We start from the raw sequence: 23,473 nt of genomic DNA, 5'->3' as shown, positions 1-23,473 counted from the left end.
AATAATCAAATTTATATTGTCACCGTAAGAATACCAAAGGAAAAAAAAAATCATTAGCTCTTTCTTGGATTCCTAAAATAACCAAATTTTTGGGATAAAAATAAAAAGCTCAAAGGACTAGAGATTAGAGATGAGTAGTGTAGAACTTATTTCAATTGCAATTAAAAAAAATAAAAACTGATTTTTTTTAGTAGCTAAAGTTTTTCAACTTGTGCCCGTGACACAATCATCATATTTAGGAAAACAAAATTTGGACCATATCAATAATAATAGACTTATCTCGTGGAAGTTGTGACAATGAAATAAGTTAGAAAAATATTAACAAAAATTGAATGAAGAAAGAAAAAAGGTGTAATAATATACAAATATTGACACTTTCAATATTCACAAACGCGTTAAGCGTAAGGAAAAAGAAATTGTGGAAAACTAGTCACTCATAAGAAACATTGGTACTAGTGGTCCTAGTTGACTCACAAAATATTGGCTGTGCCAAACATGCCTCAAGAGCTTTTTCTAAACTATTCACAACATGACTCATATTTGGTCTATCTCTACCTTCTAAACGAACACAATCACAAGCTAAATAGCCCACAAATGTCACAGCCTCAATCTCAAATGGTGTTGGTGGTGGCAATTTTGTGTCCAAAATTCTATGAATCTCATCTTGAACAATATAGGGTACCACAAAATCAACCACATTTCTTGGTACACCATTTTCATTTTTATGTATGGCTTTGTACCCACTTAAAAGTTCTAACAAAACAACACCAAAACTATAGACATCACTTTTTGATGTTAAATATTGAAGCCTATAGTATTCTGGATCCATGTAACCAACGGTTCCGGCCGCTAGTAGCGAAAGATGTGACTCTTCGTCTTCTGGACCCATTAATGATAACCCGAAATCGGACACTTTAGCGACCCATTTTGAATCTAGTAAAATGTTTGATGTTTTAATGTCACGGTGAATAATTGGCGGTTGAGCGTATTTGTGTAAATATTCAATACCCCTAGCCGCGTCTAAAGCGACTTTTATACGACCGCTCCATGACATAATTGTTGAAGTTTGAAACTTATGAAGATGGTCGTTTAAGCTTCCGTTGTTCATATATTCGTAGACTAAGATTCGCTCATTTTTGTCTTCATAGAAACCAAGTAATTTGACCAAGTTTTTGTGGTGGAGTCTTGATAAAGATTCAAGTTCATTCACAAACGCACTGTCTGTGTCTTCTTGTCTTTTGGTGACACCAAAATTTGCATGAGAAGTTGAAGTTGATGAAATTTCAGCTCTCTTTATAGCAACTTCTTTTCCATCTTCAAGTTTTGCACGATACACCGAACCAAAGCTACCGACGCCAATTTTGTTCTCTTCGGAGAAATTGTTGGTGGCTTCAAGTAATGTCTGAAGGGAAATTTCCTCCAAAAGGGTACCTCCATTTCCCATGCTGATTACATGGCTTAACCTCTTCTCGAGAACCGCATGGTTAGCTCGAGGTTGTGATTCGTTTTCACGATCGAGATCATCTAGTCTTCCAGAGTCATGAACTCTACTAGACTTGCACGCGGTGCCTTTGCAGTATTTGTAAAGGAAGAAAGACAGGACTAGTAACAAGGAAGTGCAACCAACACATCCAACTACTAGAAATGCCACATTTTTGTTGCTCCATGTACCACTTTTCGATGGATTTTCGGGCATTTGAGACGGTGGATTCGAAGGTGGTAATGTTGGAATTTCAAATGATGGTGAACAAGGTTTGCAAATGATGGCTGGTGAGACACAAAGCTTAGCAGAATCTGATAAAGGTCCACATGGACATTGATTCTTACAAGGTCCAGGAAGCACATTATCAAAGACTTTTTTTGACTCAAAAACTTCATTGCCCCAACAAAACAAAGAATAATTAGAAGACAAAACACCACAAAAAACACTCTTTTTAGCCACAATTGACTCAAAAAATGTGTTTTTTAGAGTCAATGGCAAGGTGAAATTATTCAAACCCCAACAAGTAACAATTCCATCATACCCAAGTGCACAACTTCTATTTTCCCCCAAAGCCAATGAAATGAATCTCCCCTTTGGTTTCTCACCAACCATATCACCCCAACAATCCAAACCACCATCATTTGAGATAGCACAAACATGGTTTGAACCAGCTTCAATAACAGAATAATTTCCACCATTCTTTGGTTCATTTCCAACAACTCTATTGTTACTTCCTTTGCAAGTAACAACATTCCCTTTTCCATTTTCTAATAGCCCACATACAAAATTCTCTCCCACCGCGATATTTGACATGTTCATGTTCATCCCGGAGCTTGAATTGAAGCCTCTCCATTGCCAACACTCGAGGCGAAAACCATTGTTCCCTTTAACGAGTCCGCAGACATGGGAATTCCCGCTATCGATATCTTCGATAACGGGTCCATGATAGAGTCGTTTAAAGGAAACAATAGTACTTGAATTTGAAGAGTTAGAAAATCTCCAACATACGATGATTGAATTTGAAGAATTTGATGATGATGTTAAACCACATAAAAAACCATTTCCACCAACAATTTGAGAATATGAAACATTAGAATTCAGTTCAAGTTTAGTACCAAAACTTATACTAGGAGAAAAACTAGTACAATTAAGGTTTGAATGTTTTTGTTGGTTTTGAGATTGTAAAACACAAATTAAAGTTTGGTTTGAATTTGAAGTATGAGAAATTGAAACAGTTGAAAGTGTGTTTATGATAGGAAGAAGAATAAAAGAAAGGAAAAAATATAAAGAAATAAACAAGTGTTTATGGTGAAAAGCCATAGAAATTATTGTTGAGAGAATTCAATAATTTCATGGTATGAGAGAGAGGGTATTCATAAATAAGATGCTAAAAATAAAGTTAATATAATGAACGCGGTTTCATAATTGAGAACTTAGGACTTAGGACTGAGACTAAATCAACATAACTATGTAGTCTTACTCGGACCTTGTATTAGTCCTCAATATTCTTCTATTCAATAATAGCACTAAACTTTTTTTCTTTTTTTTTTATAATAATGGCACTATACTAATAACGTGGTTATTACCCTAATGAAACTAAAATAAAGACACGAAAAACATCCATGTCCATAGATATAAAAATATATATAAAAAAACATCAAATAAAACAAATATGATGATGTAGTTTTTTTGCCGCGTTATGACATCGTATTTCGTCTAAAATTGCATCAAAACACTATTTAAAAATAAAAAAAATACAAAGAATAAAAAAAATTGCATCAAAACACACACTCTATGATTGGAATGAATGGCTAACAAGAGCCTGAGAAACATTCATGTTGACCATCAAAAGATTCACACAAAAGCTAGTGTTATATTTAAGTCTAGAGGGGGTATTTTTTATTAATTTTTTTATGAAAGAAGGGGTATTTAATTAGTATCACTAGACTAAGGGACCCCAAAAAAAATACATCACTAGACTGCCTCTTTATACAATCGGGTGGACATTGACTTTTGAATCGGAAATGAATTCTATTTGTTCATTTTTTTTAGGGGGACTCTATCTGTTAATAGGAGCTAAAATTACGGTATTCAACCACTGCTTGGTGTTCAAATTGGTGAGACTTATGGTCTTAAAGATGGAAGTTGATTGGATGAAAGATCTTCATGGAGAATGTTGTTTTCTAACTGGATTCTTCTAATTCTGTAGTTGATGGTTTGAGCTACAACTCTTTCATAAATTATTGTGTTTGGTGCTTGATTACAAAGTGTAAAGAGACTAACTCTATTTTGTTTCAACTCTCATAACTCTCTAGAGTTTACTAGTACTAGTATAAGACAAGTCAAGATCTTTTAAAATGGTTATCAATTAAAGTGTCATTAAGTACCTTGAGATTGCAACATCATACTCTTAACACTGAGCTAAATCCTTTTAAGTGTAGGAGACAAGTTAACATAATTACTCATTCCTAAACAAATGTTAGTTATCGTTGATACTTGTTTTTAATCTTAAATTAATGTTCTAATATACATCAAACAATTGAATTTTAATGAAATGCATTAGATTTTCTGTTATGTAAAATAATCATTAAGTACATGCATGACTTTTTTTTAAGGATGTACTTTTTATATATTCAGGCGCACGAGAGTATCAGTGAAGAAGTGGACGCTTGTAAACTTCCTGACTGATCCACTAGATAGAAGATCGAGACTTTGGTCTGCAGATGTTATGTTGTACAGATGGGTAGGAGGAAAACATGCATGTGTGGACATTATTGGGGTTTCACCATTAGTTGGATTGGGGGTCGACTTTTACAGTAGGACAAACAGCTCTAAAAGCTGCGTCAAACAAAGTTGTCAAACATGAGAAATCGTGTTCTAACAATCAAAACGTTTTTATATCATTTGCTTTCGACTCTTTCAATTTCCTAGCACCAGAGACTGTTATCGCTGAAATTGTGTTTACGAGAATTGGTTTTGCCATCGAAAAAGGCCGAGCGACGCAGCTTGTTGTCTGCTTGCCTTCTATTCATGTGTAAGTAAGTCTTGATATATATGTAACATGACCATTTTTTAGAAAAAAATATTGATCAAAGTACATGCTTCCGCTGACCTAGGTTCTTAAGTACGATCTATATGAAGTTATGTACTTCCATAGCTCTCAGATATACAATAACTGCTATCGCTGACATTTTAACTTTGATTGCCCAAACTTGTAAGAGAGTCAACAAAGCCAACATGAATACACACAGTGACTAGTAACTAGAGAGATTATACAAATAATTTGTTAAGAAGAAATCGAATTATTCAACATGCAAATGATGGTTACCATTTTAGAACTGCAGCTTATGCATGAAGTCAAAGATTTAACAAAGATAAAATATATCTAATCTATTTTCTATTTTGAAAGTTTTGACATTAGTTGTTAAAGGTGGGTGGAAAGTATCTACATTTTAATTAGTTTTCAACTTAGATGCTTATCATGTGTCAAAAAAAAAACTTAAATGCTTAACTACTCTTACCACCCTCCACAAATAAATTGAAATAAAGCAAGGTAATTGGTGAACAAGGGGGACAGCTCTGAAAATAAATTATAGTATATGAATGAAGGAATAGTATAACATGCAGAATGAGTTTAATATGTTCTTGCTACCTATAAAATGTTGCTGCTACCTATAAAATCATGACCAATCAATTTTAATCTTTATAAAAAATTTATCAAAGTATTTTACTGTTAATCTTGCTTGACATTCATGAATCATGATACTATCACAACGACATCAAAGTAAATTGTATCATCAAGAATAACATTGAACAGATTATTTTCCTTATTCTTTTATTTCCCTTGGCAAATCAAATAAGTACATAATTTCAAATAATGATATACAGAAAATGGTAAAGAACAGAACGTATGGACCACCAGTAACAGGAGGAACCAAACCAACAAACTATGACTTGCTACATTCTTCATTTTCACACTCAAATGAACTCGTAAAATAAACTATGAGGTCCAATACAACTTTGTACTATCAATCTAAACAATGAAATGAAACTTATCTCGACTCTTTTAACTGAATGAATAAATATAGTTTAAAATACATTACCTTCAGCAAGGCACCATGTTAAATCAAACAGACACCATGCTAAATCAAAACGTCAAACAATGTTCTTCTATGCAACCATAGATTCTGAAGAAGCTTTCCTTTGCTCTAGAAGAGTTGTAAGTGCGCCATCAATTTGAGCAAATACTTCCTTCTGAGAGGAATTTCCATTAATCTGTAGACAACAAAAGCATCTTAGCTGCGTTTCAAAATTCACAAAATTATATGTTTACTGTATCTTGGCTATGCATTAGCAGGATGTTATTGAACTCAAACTACTAGATAGCATAGCAGCAACTTTAAACCAGATAGTGTCTCGACTGCACGACTACAACAAGTTTTCTTCCCCGAAATTGACATCCTATGACTCAAATTCACTGCCTTTCTTCTTCTTCCCATAGTTTTTACTATCACCACTATCAGAAGAAACCTTTTATGGTGGCCTTGTGAAATAATTAATTTCTATTTAGTGGTAATAAATCCATGTGACAAGCGGTGTCATCTATATGACTAACGCCACTTTCTTCGTGTCACATTTTGATTAGAATTCATGCAAATTCTTTTTTCATTACAGGTTATATAGTAAGAAATACAAGCAAATTGTAAGGAAAAACAAGAAATTGAAAAGAAAATTATTATTAATTGCTCGAGTCTGAACCTTAAAAAATATGAAGAACTGCATATTCTTATAATGTTATAGGTAATGCACTAATACTTTATTAACACTGCCAATATTTCAGCCTATTTATCACCTATCCCTAATCATTTTATCTCATCACACCAATCATCAGGGTTTTCTAGCTTCTCTAACTGCCTTGATTTTAAATCTTTCTGTTGTTTTTTGTTTTATGATTTTAGATCATGCTCTGTTGTTTTCTGTTGTATGACTTCAGAGCAAAACTTGAGGGAGGATGGAGGAATAAGGAGGGGCAAAGAATATTAGATGTGCGTGGGTAGAAAAAACAAAAAATTGCAGTAAACCAGCAAGATTACTTGTGCATGTCTCTGTCTCTCTGATGTGACTTTCTCACACATCCTCATACACGCGTCCTTACAACATGTGGACGGAGTTAAGATCCTCTCCATTTTTACCCTCTCCATTTTTTCCATTACCAGAGTTTTGGGAACATAAATACAATATACAATAATGTGACATTTAGTGGGTCCAATTATTTAATAAACACTTCAAAAAATTTCAAAACTGTAGTGATTGAAAGGGAAAATACCACCTCATGTGGACATGTGTATGATAGGTTAGCTTCTAATAGGGACATGTCTTTATGGTTATATCTTTATGTGCGAGAAAGTTGCATTAAAAAAGCATACCTTAATGGTTATATCTTTATACATGGAAAGGACTGCCTCCACATTTTGATGATGGGTGTTCAATCGCAACTTTACCTAAGTTGAAAACAAACAATGATGCAAAGAACATTCAGTTCTGCTTAATTTGTCTATTTGTATATATGTAATCCCATGGTTGTCAACAGAGAGCATTGAGCATTTTCAAAGAATGGAAATCTTAACAGAAAATATAGATTAGCTTCTAATAGGGACATACCTTCTCTTCAGTATCATCAAAACGTTGGGTGAGCCTATCTGCAATTTCTTTTGTTTCTGGAGGAGAATACTTCAAATGATATATCTTCCCAGTAACAGGATCTAATCTCCTTCCAACTACTCTCTCCACAAGAATATCTTCAGAGACCTGAAAATTTGAACTGTAAATTATAATTATAGCTACATTGACCCCTTTTTTTTTCCCGGCAGTAAGACTAATGGATTCTGGTGTTCATAGCAGTACAGTGCCTCCTTCAACTGCCACAACAGGATAGTTGTTCATATAATTAATCAATGTATCACATGTAGAGTTCAAAGGGCATTCACGCATTAATTTGTTTTACACTAACATTCAATGGGAGCACCCACTATTCTGCCGCATCATCCCACCTTAAGTTTATTTTAAATTTTTGAAATGGTATAATGGTGCATTCATATTGCATGTCAGTGTGAAACAAATTTACACTGACAATGCATGCCCCTTTAACTCTTAGATATATGGTAAAGGCAGTATAGAATCAGTGTGTTAGACCTCTTTTTAAGATAAAAATATAAGAGGAGGGCCAAAAATAATTACTGGTTACGCATATATGTTTTTTTTATAATAATTGGCAGTTACTGTGTTATGTCTAGGAATAAATGGGGAAATACAATATGTCTAGGAATAAATAGGGAAATACAATAGTAGTCAATCTCAGATAGCGGTGCGTAGCAGCTGACCCCAAAAGTGGGATAGTGGGATAACGTATAGCGGTATAACAAATAGCGGTCACCGATATTTGATTATGTTTTGAACATATTACATGAATAATGATATAAAGTATAAACAAACTTATATATTTCTAAAAAAAAAACTATATTTAATATAAAATTAAATATAACACTGAAATCTCATGAGACATTCATAAAACAAAACACCAAAAAACAAAAGATAGAGGAACAAATAAAAAAAATGAGAAACCATAAAACAAAAGAAAACAGAGGAAGAAAAAAAGAACAGAGAAACCATACAACAGAGTCAATTTGGTTTTAAGAATACCCAAAATGCCGTAAAATCAATTTGGAAATTTGGTAACCATACACAAAATGTTCTAAAAATATGGTCAATTTGGAAATTTTCAACTAAAATCAAATAGCGTCTGAAGCGGCCGCTATCCGCTACGCCACTATAGCAGGTGAAGTGGCCGCTATCTTATTTCACACCGCTACGACGATTGGCGTAGAGGTTCGTCGCCGTTACGCTACGCGCAACCGCTATGGCGCCGCTATCGGCCGCTATTGACTACTACTATGGGAAATACAGGGGAAAAGTGGATGGATAATGGGAAGTACTTAGATGGTTATGGGTGGGAGGTCAACCTCTCTAATACTTGAAGAAGCAAATGAAACCTGTGTCCCCTTGAACGAAATTCTGTGTATTATTTATTTTTCCATCAGTGTAATTTTTTTATTTTTTTGAGGCAATCTGGGTAATTGTAGGTTTAGTCTCTGATTGAGAACCTTTTTCCTGATATATTAGTCAATAACAGTAAGTTATTAGTCATAATTCTTACAGTTTGGTATCAGTTTCTATCATAGTCATAACTCCAGATGCAATGTTTTGTTAAGAGGTTCCAACATCAAATCTTGTTATTTTGGATGATACTCCGCTGAGTATTACTATTTGACATCAATTTCTTACTTTTTAAAAATAACATTCAATTACTGATATATTACAGTGAAGCTAAGGCAGAAAACTTTGAAATACTAGTAGCAACATAACAAGTATTTACCTCTAGAAGAATAAAAATATCAGGTTTAAACCCTAATTCCTTAAGTGCAGTAGCCTGCGATAAGCTCCTGGGATATCCATCCAAAAGCCAACCATTCTCTACAGAATCTGGCTTCAAGAGACGATCTTTCACCATCTATAAAATAAAAGAGTTATTAACACTTAAGAGAAAACGTATTTGAATAGCAATTGTACGGTTACTTCCATTTACCCTACCATACCATGACAACTATTTCATCAGGGACCAACTGTCCCTTCTCCATATATTCTTTCGCACGCTTTCCATTTTCACTTCCGGTTTCAATTTCCGCCCTAAGTAAATCTCCAGCAGCAACATGCACCAAACCGTACTGCATATATGAGATGTACTTGAATCAAAAAAAATTATTTCAATGCAGACAAAAATAACAGTCTTATCTAGTAGTAAACCAGTAACTTGTCCCAAAGCCAAGAAAAGTAAGGAATTTGGATCCCTTTGTAATGCTACACAAGATGCAATGGTTGCAAGGTCGTTGGATCTAGTTCCAAAGTTGATGTCTTAACTCCAACCGCCTTGCAGCAATTGCACCATGTGAAAGGGATCCAAACAACTAGTAAGACACACTATGAGTTCGTGATTTCAAAGCGCATGTGTTGTTTAGAGTCCCCAAGGATCCTCTGGGTAAATTTGGTTCAACTGAGGGGAGGGGAGGAAGATAATGTGATATTCTATTTGGTCAAGAGGAGGGGAAATAACTGTCTTTATGTATGGTTCACAAGGGAGGAAAGAAAATTTAATGAAGCGAAAGTCGTAGTTTACTTTATACACTCTTTTAACACCTAACTTAGCATTTAATATAATGATAATAATGATATTTTAGACGATAAACGTAAAATTTTATAAACTTGTCTATTCTCCCCTCCAAATCCCCCAATTTGGAGGGAAGCCAAAGTTGAGTTAGAAAAGAGTATCCCTCTCTTCCCTTCCCTTCCCTTCCATCCACTCCATTTTCCCCAGCCAGACACTATGTGACAGGCGAAAGAGAAGTTGAGAATCGGCCAAACTTAGTCCAACACAACCCCTACCCCACCCAATGGATCAAAATGATTATCTCAAATAACCCTGGAAACAGCAGCCTATTGTTAAAAAACAGGGTAAGACTGCATACAATACACCAGTTGATGGACCCATTCCCATACCCTATGTATGCGGGACCTATAGTGCACCAGGCTGCCCATTGTTGTCATTTATCAACCATGGTGGCGCCATCACAGATTAGAGTAGGCATCTATATATCTTAAACCTTAATGCATCTATCTATCTAGCACACTAAACTAAAGTAAGCATAGGGTACTCACAAAACAAACAAAAAAAAAAATCAACTTTAAACATGCTAATGCTGCTAATCAATAATACTAAAAATTTCGAAGGAAAACAAAATTAATAAAAAATTGAGATTATTACTATTAATTAAAAATAGTAAAAAAGTTAGGTCATGATACGGACACAGACACCGTTAATAATTTGAGAAATCTTATAATTCAGTGTAATTATATGTGTGGGAAACGCGTCCGACACCAAAACACGCCTAATCCGAGGAGCATCCATGCTTCATAGGTTCAAATTGAATTTCATAAAGAAAACTTACTTTATTGGTGATAAGGTGACATTGAGTTCCTTTACCAGAAGCAGGTGCACCGGAAATCATAACATGAAGTGGCTCCTCCACCGTCTTCGCCACCGCTTTCACAATCTGAATCATAAAATCAATTAATTCATTAATCAATTTCAATATCCAATAAATGAAATTTAATTAAACAATAAATAAATAAATACCATAGAAGAATGAGAAAAGGGTCGCGAAGAGGATGAACGAAGAGAAAAGACATTTGAAGAAGAAGAACGAAGTGAAAATGAAGAAGAAGAAGAAGAAGAAGATGAAAGCGCTTTTTGTAGCTTATTCTTCTGATTATGATTATTATTATTTGGAATTGGACTGCACAGTCCCTTCAAAGAAGATGAAGAAGAAGTGGTAGAGAAATTCATGATATTGCAACCCATTTTTTCTTTCGTCACTCTTACTCTTACTCTTACTATAACTTAATTTTGTTGATTTGATTCGTATCCATATATATATACACTCCTATATACTCTCTCCCCCTTGTAACCAAAAGTTATTAAGAATAAGAATTAATTTAGTTATCTCTAATTAATGGTTTGAAAGGGACTTCAAAAATCTCAAAAATCAATTAAATTTATTTTGATTTTTGGCATCTAATCAAAGATCGAAGCATATATCTCACAAGCATGGTCGGAGTTTGAATATCAGATTATCTAGTTATTTATTCTAAGAGATAATTTTTGGGTGATAGGTTAATTGACAACAACAAAAATAATTAAACCATGTTATTTTATTTTAATTTGGCTACGAATTTCACATGATTTAAAATCAATTTTTATATATCTATTTTATAGTTATATATAAAGGAGATACTTGATTTTTTAGTTGCTTTTTATTTTTCAATTAAACTATTCTAATTATAACTTTATATTTTGTATAGCGTTATTTAAATTATAAATTAAAAAACAATTAAATATATAATACGAATAATCCCACTACAGTATTAACTATATAAAATAAAATGGTTATTCTTATTAAAAAAAAATGTTTATTTGATTGTGGTGTATTCCAAAAAAAATATATATATATAATAAAAAGCGTTGAAATAAGAGTGTGTATTCCACATCATTCAAATGTATATTTTTTTTTAATAATAATAGATATGTGTTCAATCTCTCTAACTCATCACCTCTAAAAAAAAATATCAAATAATATTTCAACATTGATAGACTATTTTAATATTTAAATAATGGTGGTGCTTGTAGATACAAGAACCATTTGTATAAGCACCATTTGTTTTTTCTCCTCGATAGAAGTACTAATTAGGGGAGAATCCAAACTAAAACCTAAACTTTTCTCTATTGTTTAAGCATTAAAACTTTGTTTGAATATATTTGGTATACTCACTCGGCATTTATCCATTTCAACCTTAGTATCAAAGCAACGATGTTAACAACATTAAACTCTTCCATACCGAATGATAATGTAAAAAAAAACCTTCTGATCATTATTATAAAGTTTAATTGTTCTTTGTGTATGATACACGTGACGTGGTTAGGGTTAATCATGTGTTTGTCTTATTTGCAATGTGGTTGACTAAATCTTATGAACATCCCTGACCCAAAATTCCAATTTTTAATTATTATTTTGTCTTATTAGCTCATTCCTTCCGTTAAACTATTGACAATAAGTGCAAACATACTTTTAAACCTTCCAATGTCTAGTTACATCATGTAACATCACCCTAATAGAGTCATCACATAGACTTGGTAACATAAAATATAACATAAATTGATGTTCTCAACCATTCTTGGCGTACTAGACATGGATAAAATCCTCTTTTCAAGTAGTCGTAATTAAGGATTCTACTCCTATTACATGTATACTCAAATTTTAGGTCTTAGAGAGATTCCCATCACTAATTCATGACTAGGTCTACAAACACCTCAAGACTCATTAGTTAATTAGTTAATCTGAATCGAATGGCCCATATTAGACAACTTATCCGCACAACAATTGCCTTATCGGAAAATATGTGAAGAAATAACTTGAACACCTAGTTTACAAGCATTATGCCATCGATTTCGAAGCAAAACCGGAACTAACGAAGAGTTTTTAAAGATTATCAGAGCACTAGTGGAATCACTTTCTAACCATAAGTTTCGCCACCCATTGTGGGCAGCATACTCCAGAGCCAAAATAAAACCATGAATTTCTGCGGTAAAAAGAGAAGAACTTCCCAAATTACAGGTAAAAGCACCAAGGAAAGTACCTAAGCGATCACGAAACAAGCCACCACAGGTGTTGTGGTTTCCAATGACCGAACCATCCATATTCACCTTCAACCAAGGCACGGAGGGTGCCTTCCCACGCACCAGCACCATATCTCTCATCTAACGACTATGATGGGAAACCGAGAAGGAATCAAGAAGAAGAGCACCCGAAGCAAGACACTTAGCCACGAAAAGATTACCACTCGTACCCACTAAGGAGTAAGGAGTGCAACTGAACCTTGGTTGCGCGAATCGTGGTCGTATTCAAAGAAAACTGAGTATTTCGAGACATACAGATTGTATGCAATGTGTGCACCACAACAGCCACAAATAAATCAAGAACTTGAGAAGAGCAAAGCAGAGGGATACACAGAAGCAGCGACTGAAAGGAGGTCTCCATAACGTGGTTTAATTTTCCCCCAAGCAAGTTCCAAAGATCCTCTATAAAAGGGCAGCGAAGAAAAAGATTGCTATGAAGTTTCATCAGTTTTCAACCAAAAACTGCAGATTGAAACAATAATACAACCTCAGGTACAGAGATTCTCGTCGGTGGGTATTTTACCATGAATGAGACGCCAAAATATAAATGAATGAGAGGGTGGAATACAAGTCTTCCATATCATAGATTCCCAAGGAATAATAGTATCAACAGGCATCAGAAAAGTGGAAGCTAGTTTAGCAGTTAACTTATCATCGACTGAATGTGGCCAAACAAGCGAATAAGGAAGGTGGGTGCGAAGCAAGCAATGGAACCCAACCGAGCTGCCACCCCAGGAGCGGCCAGCACCTCCGCAGGAATATCTCAACCCCTATCAACAATGACATCCACAACCGAACCAATAAAATCCGCATGAAATAAAGGGTCAATTTGAAGCAGATACACCAAAGGTTCACCAAGCCAGTTATCCGTCCAAAAATAAATATTTTCACCGGTGCCCACAATCCATAGGTATTCAAAAGTCTCATGATCATGGTTGTCAAAATCGGGATCCCACTAAAGATCGTTGGGGTATAGAAAAAGCGTAGGTCGTAGGATCGTAAGATCCCACATAATAGACAAAATCATAAAAGTAACTACAAAAAATAACCGTTCATCAGAAATTAAAAGTAACTAGAAAAATCACCTTTCATCAAAAACACTTTCATTAATCATCATTGGAATTGTCTTAAACATCATCTAAAATCTTTTATAAAAAACACAACAAAACATCATCTTAAAAGTTAAAACATCATAAAAAAAACTAATTCAATAAGTCATTCAAGACATATTCTGATCAGCTGCAACTCCATTATCTCCTTCATTCTAAGTTCCTCCTTCCAAATCTTCACATTTAATTATTGGATAAGCACCTTGACAAGAAATAACGATATCTTTCCAAAACTCTATCCATAACCACTTTTTCAATTTGCTTTCCTTCATCTGTTTTTGCAAATTTGCTTGATGTCCACTCATTAGATGCGAACATCTGAATCAACGCCACTTTGTTTTCCATTAAACACCCTAAAGAAGACGTTGCAAATCGAGTAAACCATCACAGAAAAGCACCGATTCTGCAATCTGCAGATTTTCCTCGGCGCACCGGCCGCTCCGCCGTAAACTCCGATCTTCAACCCGCTCCAGATCGGTGGTGGCTTGATATATCGCAAGATCGTACGATCTTGGGTGTTAGAGCGCGCGTTTGACAACCTTGCTCATGATAAGCATGCTTTATGCAGGATGCATGCCCTAGTGTTCTACTTGGAGCTCTTACTATCCACTGCTTCCTTGAGTTTTCTCCCTAACGCAAATGCCAGAGGAGGGGGAACAGCATTACCAATCTGCCTGTGTTTGTGTATGATGTTACCATAAAATTGATAGCAATCTGGGAAGCCCTGCATTTATAAATGAAAAAGATGATCAGTAAAAAATGACACCGGATCATATGAGAATTTCCTATCACAATTTTCAAACTATGAACATCTTTTTCCTAACCACATATTTGGTTAGCATGATCAGAACTCTTCATAATAAATTGAAAATAACAAATTAATCCATAATATAGGTAAGGAGTTCAATAGTCTTACTAATCATTTCATTTATTATTATTATTTTTCAAATATCTATACAACAAGTGACTGAATGTTTCTGTAAAATTTATTTATACAGCCAGTAGATATTATTATTACTCAAGTCCATAGTTAATTTCCAGTTGGTTAGGGTTCATTTCTTATGATGGCATTTAGGGTGACTAGTAACTAACAGACTTACTTGAGATCGGGCACATTCACGAACAGTAAGAATTCTATCTTGATCAGGATGGAAGCACATTCCAACCTTCCCCATTGGTTGAGGGTCAGTGATGGAAGTAGGAAAGTTTCCTTGCCAGTCCAACCTACCAAACAGTCCCTTCCATTGATTATGCCTCTTAGCAGTGTTTGGCAAGCACCACGGTATCAAATCAACAAGTTGTCCACTTGACAGCCTTATCTGTGCATTATATTTGATAACATTAATTAGATTAACACGTACAAAAAATGTCATGCTAAAAATCACAAAGATTTCAGTTTACCTTTTCATCTGGAAGATCACGCCAATCACAGCCTGGTCTCTTGGGAATTTTCTGACATCGAATCAAATTCAACTCATTCATCTCCTTTGATATATGATAAGTCAACACAGCCATATTGCCTCGAATTTTCGTTTGAAACCATGACACGGGATCGCTTTGGTACTGCGAGCATAAAGCCAAGTGTATAAGAGTTTGACCTTTTACCTCGATGGATAGAGTCGGAGAAAATTATAAATAACCATTAGTGTCCCTTTAATTCACAATTATTTTCTTTCCAAAATATTTTTAAAAAGTGAGTAGAGTGTTTAAATCAAACTATTTTAAGGGGATAAAGATAGATAACATGTATCGTTCCTGTTTTACATACCTCCATGTTTGTCCTAGAAGCTCCATTGCCTACAGCTTGGAGTTCACCAATGGTATCACGAACAGTTATTGCACGTAACGGAGCACCATTTGTGGTACTGCGGACGGCAGCATACTGGACTTTTTCTGACAATGTGATTTTCAATTCAGGAGCAGAAAAGACATGCATTGGTTCTGGCCACTCTGGAAGCACGTCCTCTGGAGAGGCAGCCCATATAAATACCCTTTTTCTTGACTGTGAAACACCAAAAGCTCCAGCCTCAAGGATACCGAACCTCACCTTTTGAACAAAATAATTAGCATTGATTAGTTCCTCAAGATTCTATTCAACTCCAAGTGAAATAACTTGAGAAAAAAGATACAGTTATGCAACTATTACCTGATAACCCATCTCAAGAAGTGAAGCCAAAGTTAAACGGAACGTCTGTCCTTTATTAAAAGACACAAAGTTCCTCACATTCTCCAACAGGAAATACCTTGGCCGGAAATAATCAGCAAAGGATAAGAATGCCAGTATCATCTCACACTGAACTTTACTCCAGGTGCTTGTGTTAAATCTATTCATCCCAGAGAAACCCTGTAAAAACAAATTATCCAATAAATTAATCAGCACAAAAGTATCAACAGCGGCATAAGGCAAACAAAGTCATGAGCTCGACAAACCTGGCATGGAGGTCCTCCATTAATGAAATCAACTTGCCCAGGCAAGGGTAAATTACTTAAATCCTTCTCATCAAGTTTAGAGGACAACTCTGCAGCCTCTGTCGTTGAGATACAATCATCTATGTCTCCACATTTCTCCATTATAGCCCTGCATTACAATCATTTATGAGTCACTTTATTCAACCTTGTGACCTGGTATATTCTCTCTCATATTATTTACCTAAGAATAACATTGCAATTGTTAATAAACACCAATGCTTCAGGATGGTTAGCTTTAAACGCATTCCCAGCTGGTTCTTCATACTCAATAGCCCATTTAGTTGATGAAACACCTGAAGCATGAAAGCAGTAACATAAGTTACATTATGCATATATATACACACACCCACACATATATTTGATTTTCTTTCTATAACGAAAAGTGGAGTTAAACTTACCAGACTGATGCAACCCCTCTGATAAGCCACCGCATCCTGCAAAAATGTCCAAGGTTGCTAAACGTTTTTCATTTGATGTTTTTCTTTCTAGATCAGGCTCTGAAATGCTATCTCCCTCTTTACATTTTCCCTTTTTCTTTCTAGCTGCAGCATCATCTGTGTGTCCACTAGAATATTTTACTTTGATATGTGCTGGCAACTGTCAAGCAAATGAAAAATAAAATACTTACTCAGTGTAAATCATATATGATCCCTATACTTGCATCATAATGTTGAATTGACATCATGAAATTAATAATTATAGCAATAATAATAGAAAACATGATATATTATTCCATCCGCGTAATACCAACAATAACAGTAGCCTAAAAAATTAATCAACCGTAAACTATACTAAATGAAATAACTGATTGAAGTTTAACTGAAAAAATAATGGCAGCAAAGCTATCGATATAGAATACAAGGTTTAAAAATTGAGTATTTAGATTTGACTTTCATCCACTAATAGGGTAGAGTTTTACACATGTATGACATTGGCAACACCCGTCTCAAAGAGCTGACGTTTTATACAAGTAAAAAAAACCTTGGCTGCTACGATGTGGCACTTTCTCTTTTTACTTGGTATAAAAATATTTTATATTATTGGTGGATTAAATTCAAACTCTATTAAAGTTTGTATAGAATTTAGAACACAGATACAATGAGATGAGACAACAAGATCAAGCTAAGCCTTGATTTCGTCAGTGTAACACTCCGTAGAGCAATCACTGAAAGTAATATAAATCGGTAGCACTTAGGAGGTTAAATAATACAAAGTCAAATAGTCCACACTACTTCAAAATAAAAAGTATAAAAACTTCATAAAACATAAATCGCCAATGCTTTTACAGATTTATCTGAGGATAAACAAGCATATTATAAAGTTATAATAGGGTCAAAAATACACTACCTTCTTGAGTGCTCCAGTGGCAGGATCATACAAGAGCTCACAGAAAAAGACATTATGGAAGATTCCGGGGGCACATCCATCAGGGACGTCAATCTTTTTCCTGACTTGACATTTACCTTCTATGGATTGTACAGATATTGTACATGTTTCATCACTGTAATACACCTAAAAGCATAAATCGATATATCTGAGTCAATATTAACAGTTGCACAGAGACAATGAACAACAATATGAACACACAAAGGTCAGGTCACTTATCAAAGTCAATTCTGAACAAGTATGAATGACTTAGTACCAAAAAATGAAAAATCATTTAGTTATAATAACTTGTATGTAACCTTTTACCTCTTGCACATCAGAACAGTATGCCTTCTCACTTGATACATCTTCCGGTCGGAAGAACCTTCTGACTTTGATATCTGTAGATTTTATTTCAGCTTGTTTTGTTTCCTTCTTGGCAATGATCTCAAGCACTTGGCATATAACATAAGCTCTCAGCCCTACGTTCCTCCCACTCTTATGAGCTCCCTGCTCTATTTTTTCCTCAAATTCAAAAGGACTGACATAAACATAGTCATTGAGAGAATATTCGGTTCCCTCCAACACAAAACTAGATTTGGATGAATTTACTTTGAAAACGTCCTTCTCCTCTTCGGCTTCCTGTAACTTGCAAGATTGACAGACGCCAGACCCTAGACCCAGTGTATCAAACGGAAGGCTAAAGAAAGCACCTCTTTCAGGCCAGTACAAGCTTTTACAGTAATATTCAGTAGGCGGTCCTTTCTTTTTCCTTTCTTCTGCTCTTTCCCTGTCGATTTTATCTGCAATGATGTTAGCCTTACGATGTTGATGCCCCCAAGGTGTTTTTCGGATGCTTACAACATTTATCTGCTTAACATCGTGCAGTCCCAAATCCCTGCACTCATTAGTCAAAAACACCTCCCTCTCGTTAGCTGCATTGCCAAGAACAGTCTGACAACCATGCTGCATCATCCTACCGTGAAACATTTTTTTCCCACCCTTCGATTCAAACATATATTCAACGTAGTATATATCAGGAAGTTCATCCGATTCATCTACTTCGACTAACACAGATATTCCAACAGAAACAACTTCACCATGAACAATTGCCTGCCTATAAAGAAGCAATCCAGAACTAGTCTTCCCTTCCGGACCCCCTTCCCATCTAATTTCTCCGTCATCAGAAAACGCTTTAGTTTGTTTGGAAACTGAGTGCGGCTTTTGCATTCCCTCCAACAGTACTGTCTCCACCTCCGCATCCTCATCTTCATTCTCTTCCTGTTCCTGTTCCTCCGTCTCATCATCATCATCCTTTACTTCGCTAGCAATAACCTCTTTTGAATCCTCCGGCAAGTGGTTTGAGTAATACTCTCCCCATATTTTGTTTATCAGTTTTGTTGTTGTGGCTCGCATAGCTTTTCTTTTGGATACAACAGGGGCCATTGCTGCCCTGGGATTTAAATTTGGCTCACTCCTTGGCAACACTTTCTTCTTCTTCATCAACCATTTGGTATGGTGCCGCGCTTCCATTTTGCTCGTAAGACCGGCCACAAAAGGACACTTCCTGATCTTCTTATCTGGAAATTCTGCAAACAGTTGCAGAATTATCTGTCCGTGGACAACAACATATCTCTCCACAGCCAATGCATCAGAAGAAATGTATGACTTATTGTCTTGACTGAACTCAGATGCTTTTTTGATGACATCCCCGAAGGAAAGTCGTGATACACGGCTCTGCTCCTTCAACAATGTGATAATGCTTATAGAAATCCTTGCAGTTTTCAATACGGTGTCGTACCAAGGAGAGTACTGCTTTGATGGTTTGCCAAGTCTATACCTGAAAGAAAGCAAGTATGGGTATGAACAATTATAACAAAAATATTCTAAGATTTGTGTAAATATGCACAGATATTTCACTAAGATGACCAGATTCATCGATGATAGTTGACAGAATTTACTTGCAATAGCTTTATCTACAAACGGATTATATACTAACAGTGTGTACTCAAGTAATCAAATGAATTCTCAAATTTTATTTCATTTCAAATAAGATTGCTCTAGAGTATAAACATAACAGCCAATATTACTATCATAAATTAACATACAGAAAAGAAAAGAAAAAATAGATAGCATTTAAGTTAGAGAAGAGGTACCATACCAGGCCATATCTGTTCGGATGGATATGAAAACCATAGATGACCCAAATTCAATCATCCATTCTTTTATAGCACTCAGGTAAATTGGAATTCCATCGGTGGCCTGTTGTTCAGAAGCACTGGAAGATTGGCCATCCTCTGTATCAAGATTGAACCCACTTCCATCATCTGAGGTCATTACACCTGATCCAAAGATTGGAACATCTATTTCTGAGCAAGGTTTCATAGGAAGAAGTTCCAACGAAATCAATCTTGAATCAGAGTTGTATAAAGCCCAGTTATGCAGCATGCTTCTAGGAAGATCTTCAGTGTCATACACATCATAGTCGTTATCAAAAACAATAAATTCATCTGTTTCTTGAAGAGAAGTTTTATAATAAGCAGGGAGAGGGTAATCATTGGCTATCTCATCTTCGTTAATTTTGATATAGAATTTGTTAGATGACGAGGATGATGGTTTTTCCTCTGCTTTTTTGATTTCCAGTACTCTTCTTCCTGCAACAGTCTTGCTAGCTTTGCATCTTCATCTTCTTCATGTACAGAATCCATCTGATCCTTCATCTCTTCATCCCCGGTTCCCGAACCAATCCTTAAAGTTGCATTTGATGGCATCACTTGTGCATTTGCAAAGTTTGCTTGTTTCTTGCTCTCATCTCTAAGAGCAGCAAGAGCAGGAATCTCTGTGAACCCCTTGTCATTCGCCTTCAATGTCAGGTCTAAACCAATGAGCTGCTTATAAATAAAATCGCCCTGAGAAATAATGAACTCCTTCAGAGATGCAGCTCCAGAAAAGTACTTGCTACCACTCATGGACCGTGCCAGTCCAGCAAGTAATTCATCAAGACTTATGTCAGGGTCTCCACCAGCAGACTTTGTTAGCTTTTTGGAAACTTCAATGCAAGCACGGGCCTTTTCAAAGAATTGATCATAATACTTTTTGTAACTAGCAGTTGATTTCTGGCAATCGTAATCAGCAATATCAGTAGAAATCCATATCACTGGAGCACCCTCTTCATAACCAGATATATCCCACGATTCAATTCGACCAAAGCCTTCACATCGGATACCTTGCTCTTTTTTCTTGTCTGCACTTGCTTCCAGTGGCAATATAAGTCCAGTGATGAACAAATCATTGATTTCAAGCATCTCAAGTTGCTGTGCTGCACCAGATTCATCATGAAGGATAAAGTCTGTGATTCTTCTATTTGGGCGGCCATCCTCCTGTCCAGCAGTCATACGGACAGCAAGAAATTCTTCTTCTACAACCTGATTCTTCTTTGTTTCAATAAGATCAGACTTATCAGATTTGGAAAAAGACTTCTCCTTCAAATTTTTACTTGCTGCACTTGCTGATCGTTTGGGCATTTTACGAGAAGGAGCAGCGGGCTGCTCACTGCTCTCTGACAAACTTCGCTTCTGTTGCTTGCCACCAGCCATAACTTCCTCTTCAGTGTTCGAAACAAAGGGTCCTCTTTACTCGTGCTGTCCTTAACACCTATTTTGAACAATAAGAGAAAAAAAATTACATATTCAATAACGAAACCAAGGAAAGTAATGTAAAGGCAACACAGGGCATCGGAGCAGATCGTGAAATATAAATAAGGGATTTATAAGCATCATAATCATCCACATTGCCTTAAAAATAGAAGGACAAAAAGGGAAAGGAAATAGAACATTCTCGCAAAATCAAATCTGTAATAAAAATACAAAAGAAATGGGAGCAAGGAAATAAACAGGGATACATCTGATGATCTGAAGGAAGAACAAGCATATATATACAAATAGCATTCCTCAAAAAATTTTCACATGGAAAAAATAAGAATAATAGTAATTTAAAAAAAAAAAAACAAAAAAAAATCTATGATTAATTCAAAGGATAAGAAATGGGGAAGGGGAAAAACGATTAGCACAGCAAGATACAAGGGCAATGGGAAAAAAAGAAGATAACACCCATTAAAAGATATAAATGAGTGTAATTTTTGTATATGCCTGATAGTTAATTGAGAATCAAACAAATCAATAGCAATTAATTTAATTAAACCTCACATTTATTGGGCTATATTGGGATCTAAAACCAATTTTAACTCTATGCAAACATCAGATAGATTTCCTTCTTACTGTTAAAAAATTAAAAGTAAAAAATCTACATAGAAATCTGAAGTTTTTAATTGCTAGTTTCTATAGATCACAATACATTGCTAACATCTTGTAATTAACCCTAGCAGTATGGCATTAATGAGCACACATTAGTTCCACAATCTACCACTGCTGCAAAATTTGAATTGAAAAATTTAAAGTCATCAAAACAGAACAGTGAATCACTTATTAGTTAACCAACCAATAAGCTTGGTCACCAATGCTCATAAGTACATCAAACAAAAATAAACAATTCATTCAAATCATAGACATAATAAATACAGTACTGCAGTTAACAATCCAAAACTCAAAATTAATACAAAATTTCAAACAAATCTATTACACGTGTTTTGATTAGGAAAAGGTACTAATTCTGAAAGTGCTATTGTTTTCTTCACCGGAATCACAACATAAAAAATTAACCTAAATTCTCAGACAGTGCAAATCCACTACTGTTGATCAGGTTTACGGTTGAAAATTTCAAAGCATTAAACCAGACCCATTAAATTAAAAAAATGACACAACGAAAAAATTAAACCTTTAATACATAAATCACGAGAAAACGTAAAAGGGTATCAGAATATTCAATTAAAAAGCAATAAACCTTCAATAATCATAAATAAACAACGCCAAAAAAAAAAAAACCCCATTAAATCAGAACAATACAACACAACCCAAAAGCACTAAACAAGTTTAATATACCTGCAAAATCGAAAACCAAAGCAAAATTGCAAGATTGAGGCACAAAAAAAGAGATGAATAAAACCCTAGAAAAAAGGGGTATATTTATAGTACCAGGATCTGAAGAATTGAGAAGAGAAGCGGAACCCATGAGTTGAATGATTTTCCTTATATGAAAAACGCGGAATTTTGAAGAATCGATGTGAATTTTGATGAATGGTTTTGTTGTAGATGGAAAGAAAGTGAGGGTTTTGTAAAATGGTGTGATGGATTTGGCGGGGAATTGAATTTTGCGGTATATATATAGGCTTTCGCGCCCATTGATACTTTTCATTTTTATTTTATATTGGGATAATAATCACTTTAGGACCCGGATGTGTAACCCGTAGCCACTATAACCCATCAACTTATTGAAATTTCAAAGTAATCTTTGATTGTGCACTTTGTTAGTTAAAATAGTTCGTGACAATAAAATATTTTGTAAATATTTTCTTATTAGTCTTCAATATACTTATTTATTATCATATCAGTCTTTATAAGTACTTAAATATTGTTATTTTAGTCCTTATATGAAAAGATTTGTTGTGGGTATTGAAGGATTATTTTAGTGTCAGAGACTATTTTGACTAACAAAGTATACAATCAGAGACTATTTTGCAATTTTGATACATTGAGGGACTATTGTGACTACTCGTTATACATTCAGGGACCAAAATGACTATTACCC

The 23,473-nt window shown here is 35.0% G+C and overlaps 2 protein-coding genes and 1 pseudogene across 2 annotated transcripts; all 3 read right to left on the bottom strand.

Moving 5' to 3' along the window:
- Positions 1-328: 328 nt before the first annotated feature.
- LOC11421458 (serine/threonine-protein kinase-like protein CCR4) lies at positions 329-2,838 on the bottom strand. The gene has a single exon (XM_024781920.2). The coding sequence runs from the start codon at positions 2,801-2,803 to the stop codon at positions 431-433; it is 2,373 nt and encodes a 790-aa protein (XP_024637688.2). The 5' UTR covers positions 2,804-2,838; the 3' UTR covers positions 329-430.
- A 2,449-nt stretch (positions 2,839-5,287) lies between these two features.
- On the bottom strand, positions 5,288-11,005 carry LOC11429873 (adenylate kinase, chloroplastic). The gene is made up of 7 exons (XM_003605585.4): positions 10,731-11,005; positions 10,543-10,647; positions 9,136-9,264; positions 8,916-9,050; positions 7,145-7,291; positions 6,910-6,984; positions 5,288-5,758 (listed from the first exon to the last, which is right to left on the bottom strand). The coding sequence occupies exons 1-7, from the start codon at positions 10,953-10,955 to the stop codon at positions 5,654-5,656; spliced, it is 921 nt and encodes a 306-aa protein (XP_003605633.1). The 5' UTR covers positions 10,956-11,005; the 3' UTR covers positions 5,288-5,653.
- Positions 11,006-13,931: 2,926 nt separating this feature from the next.
- Positions 13,932-22,998, bottom strand: LOC112421112 (DNA (cytosine-5)-methyltransferase 1-like; annotated as a pseudogene).
- Between the last annotated feature and the right edge of the window lie 475 nt (positions 22,999-23,473).

The sequence above is a fragment of the Medicago truncatula genome, chromosome 4 (genome assembly GCF_003473485.1).
Source record: "Medicago truncatula cultivar Jemalong A17 chromosome 4, MtrunA17r5.0-ANR, whole genome shotgun sequence".
Taxonomy (NCBI): Eukaryota; Viridiplantae; Streptophyta; class Magnoliopsida; order Fabales; family Fabaceae; genus Medicago; species Medicago truncatula.
Note: the sequence above shows the minus strand (reverse complement) of the source record. Positions and strands in the feature narration are given on the sequence as shown.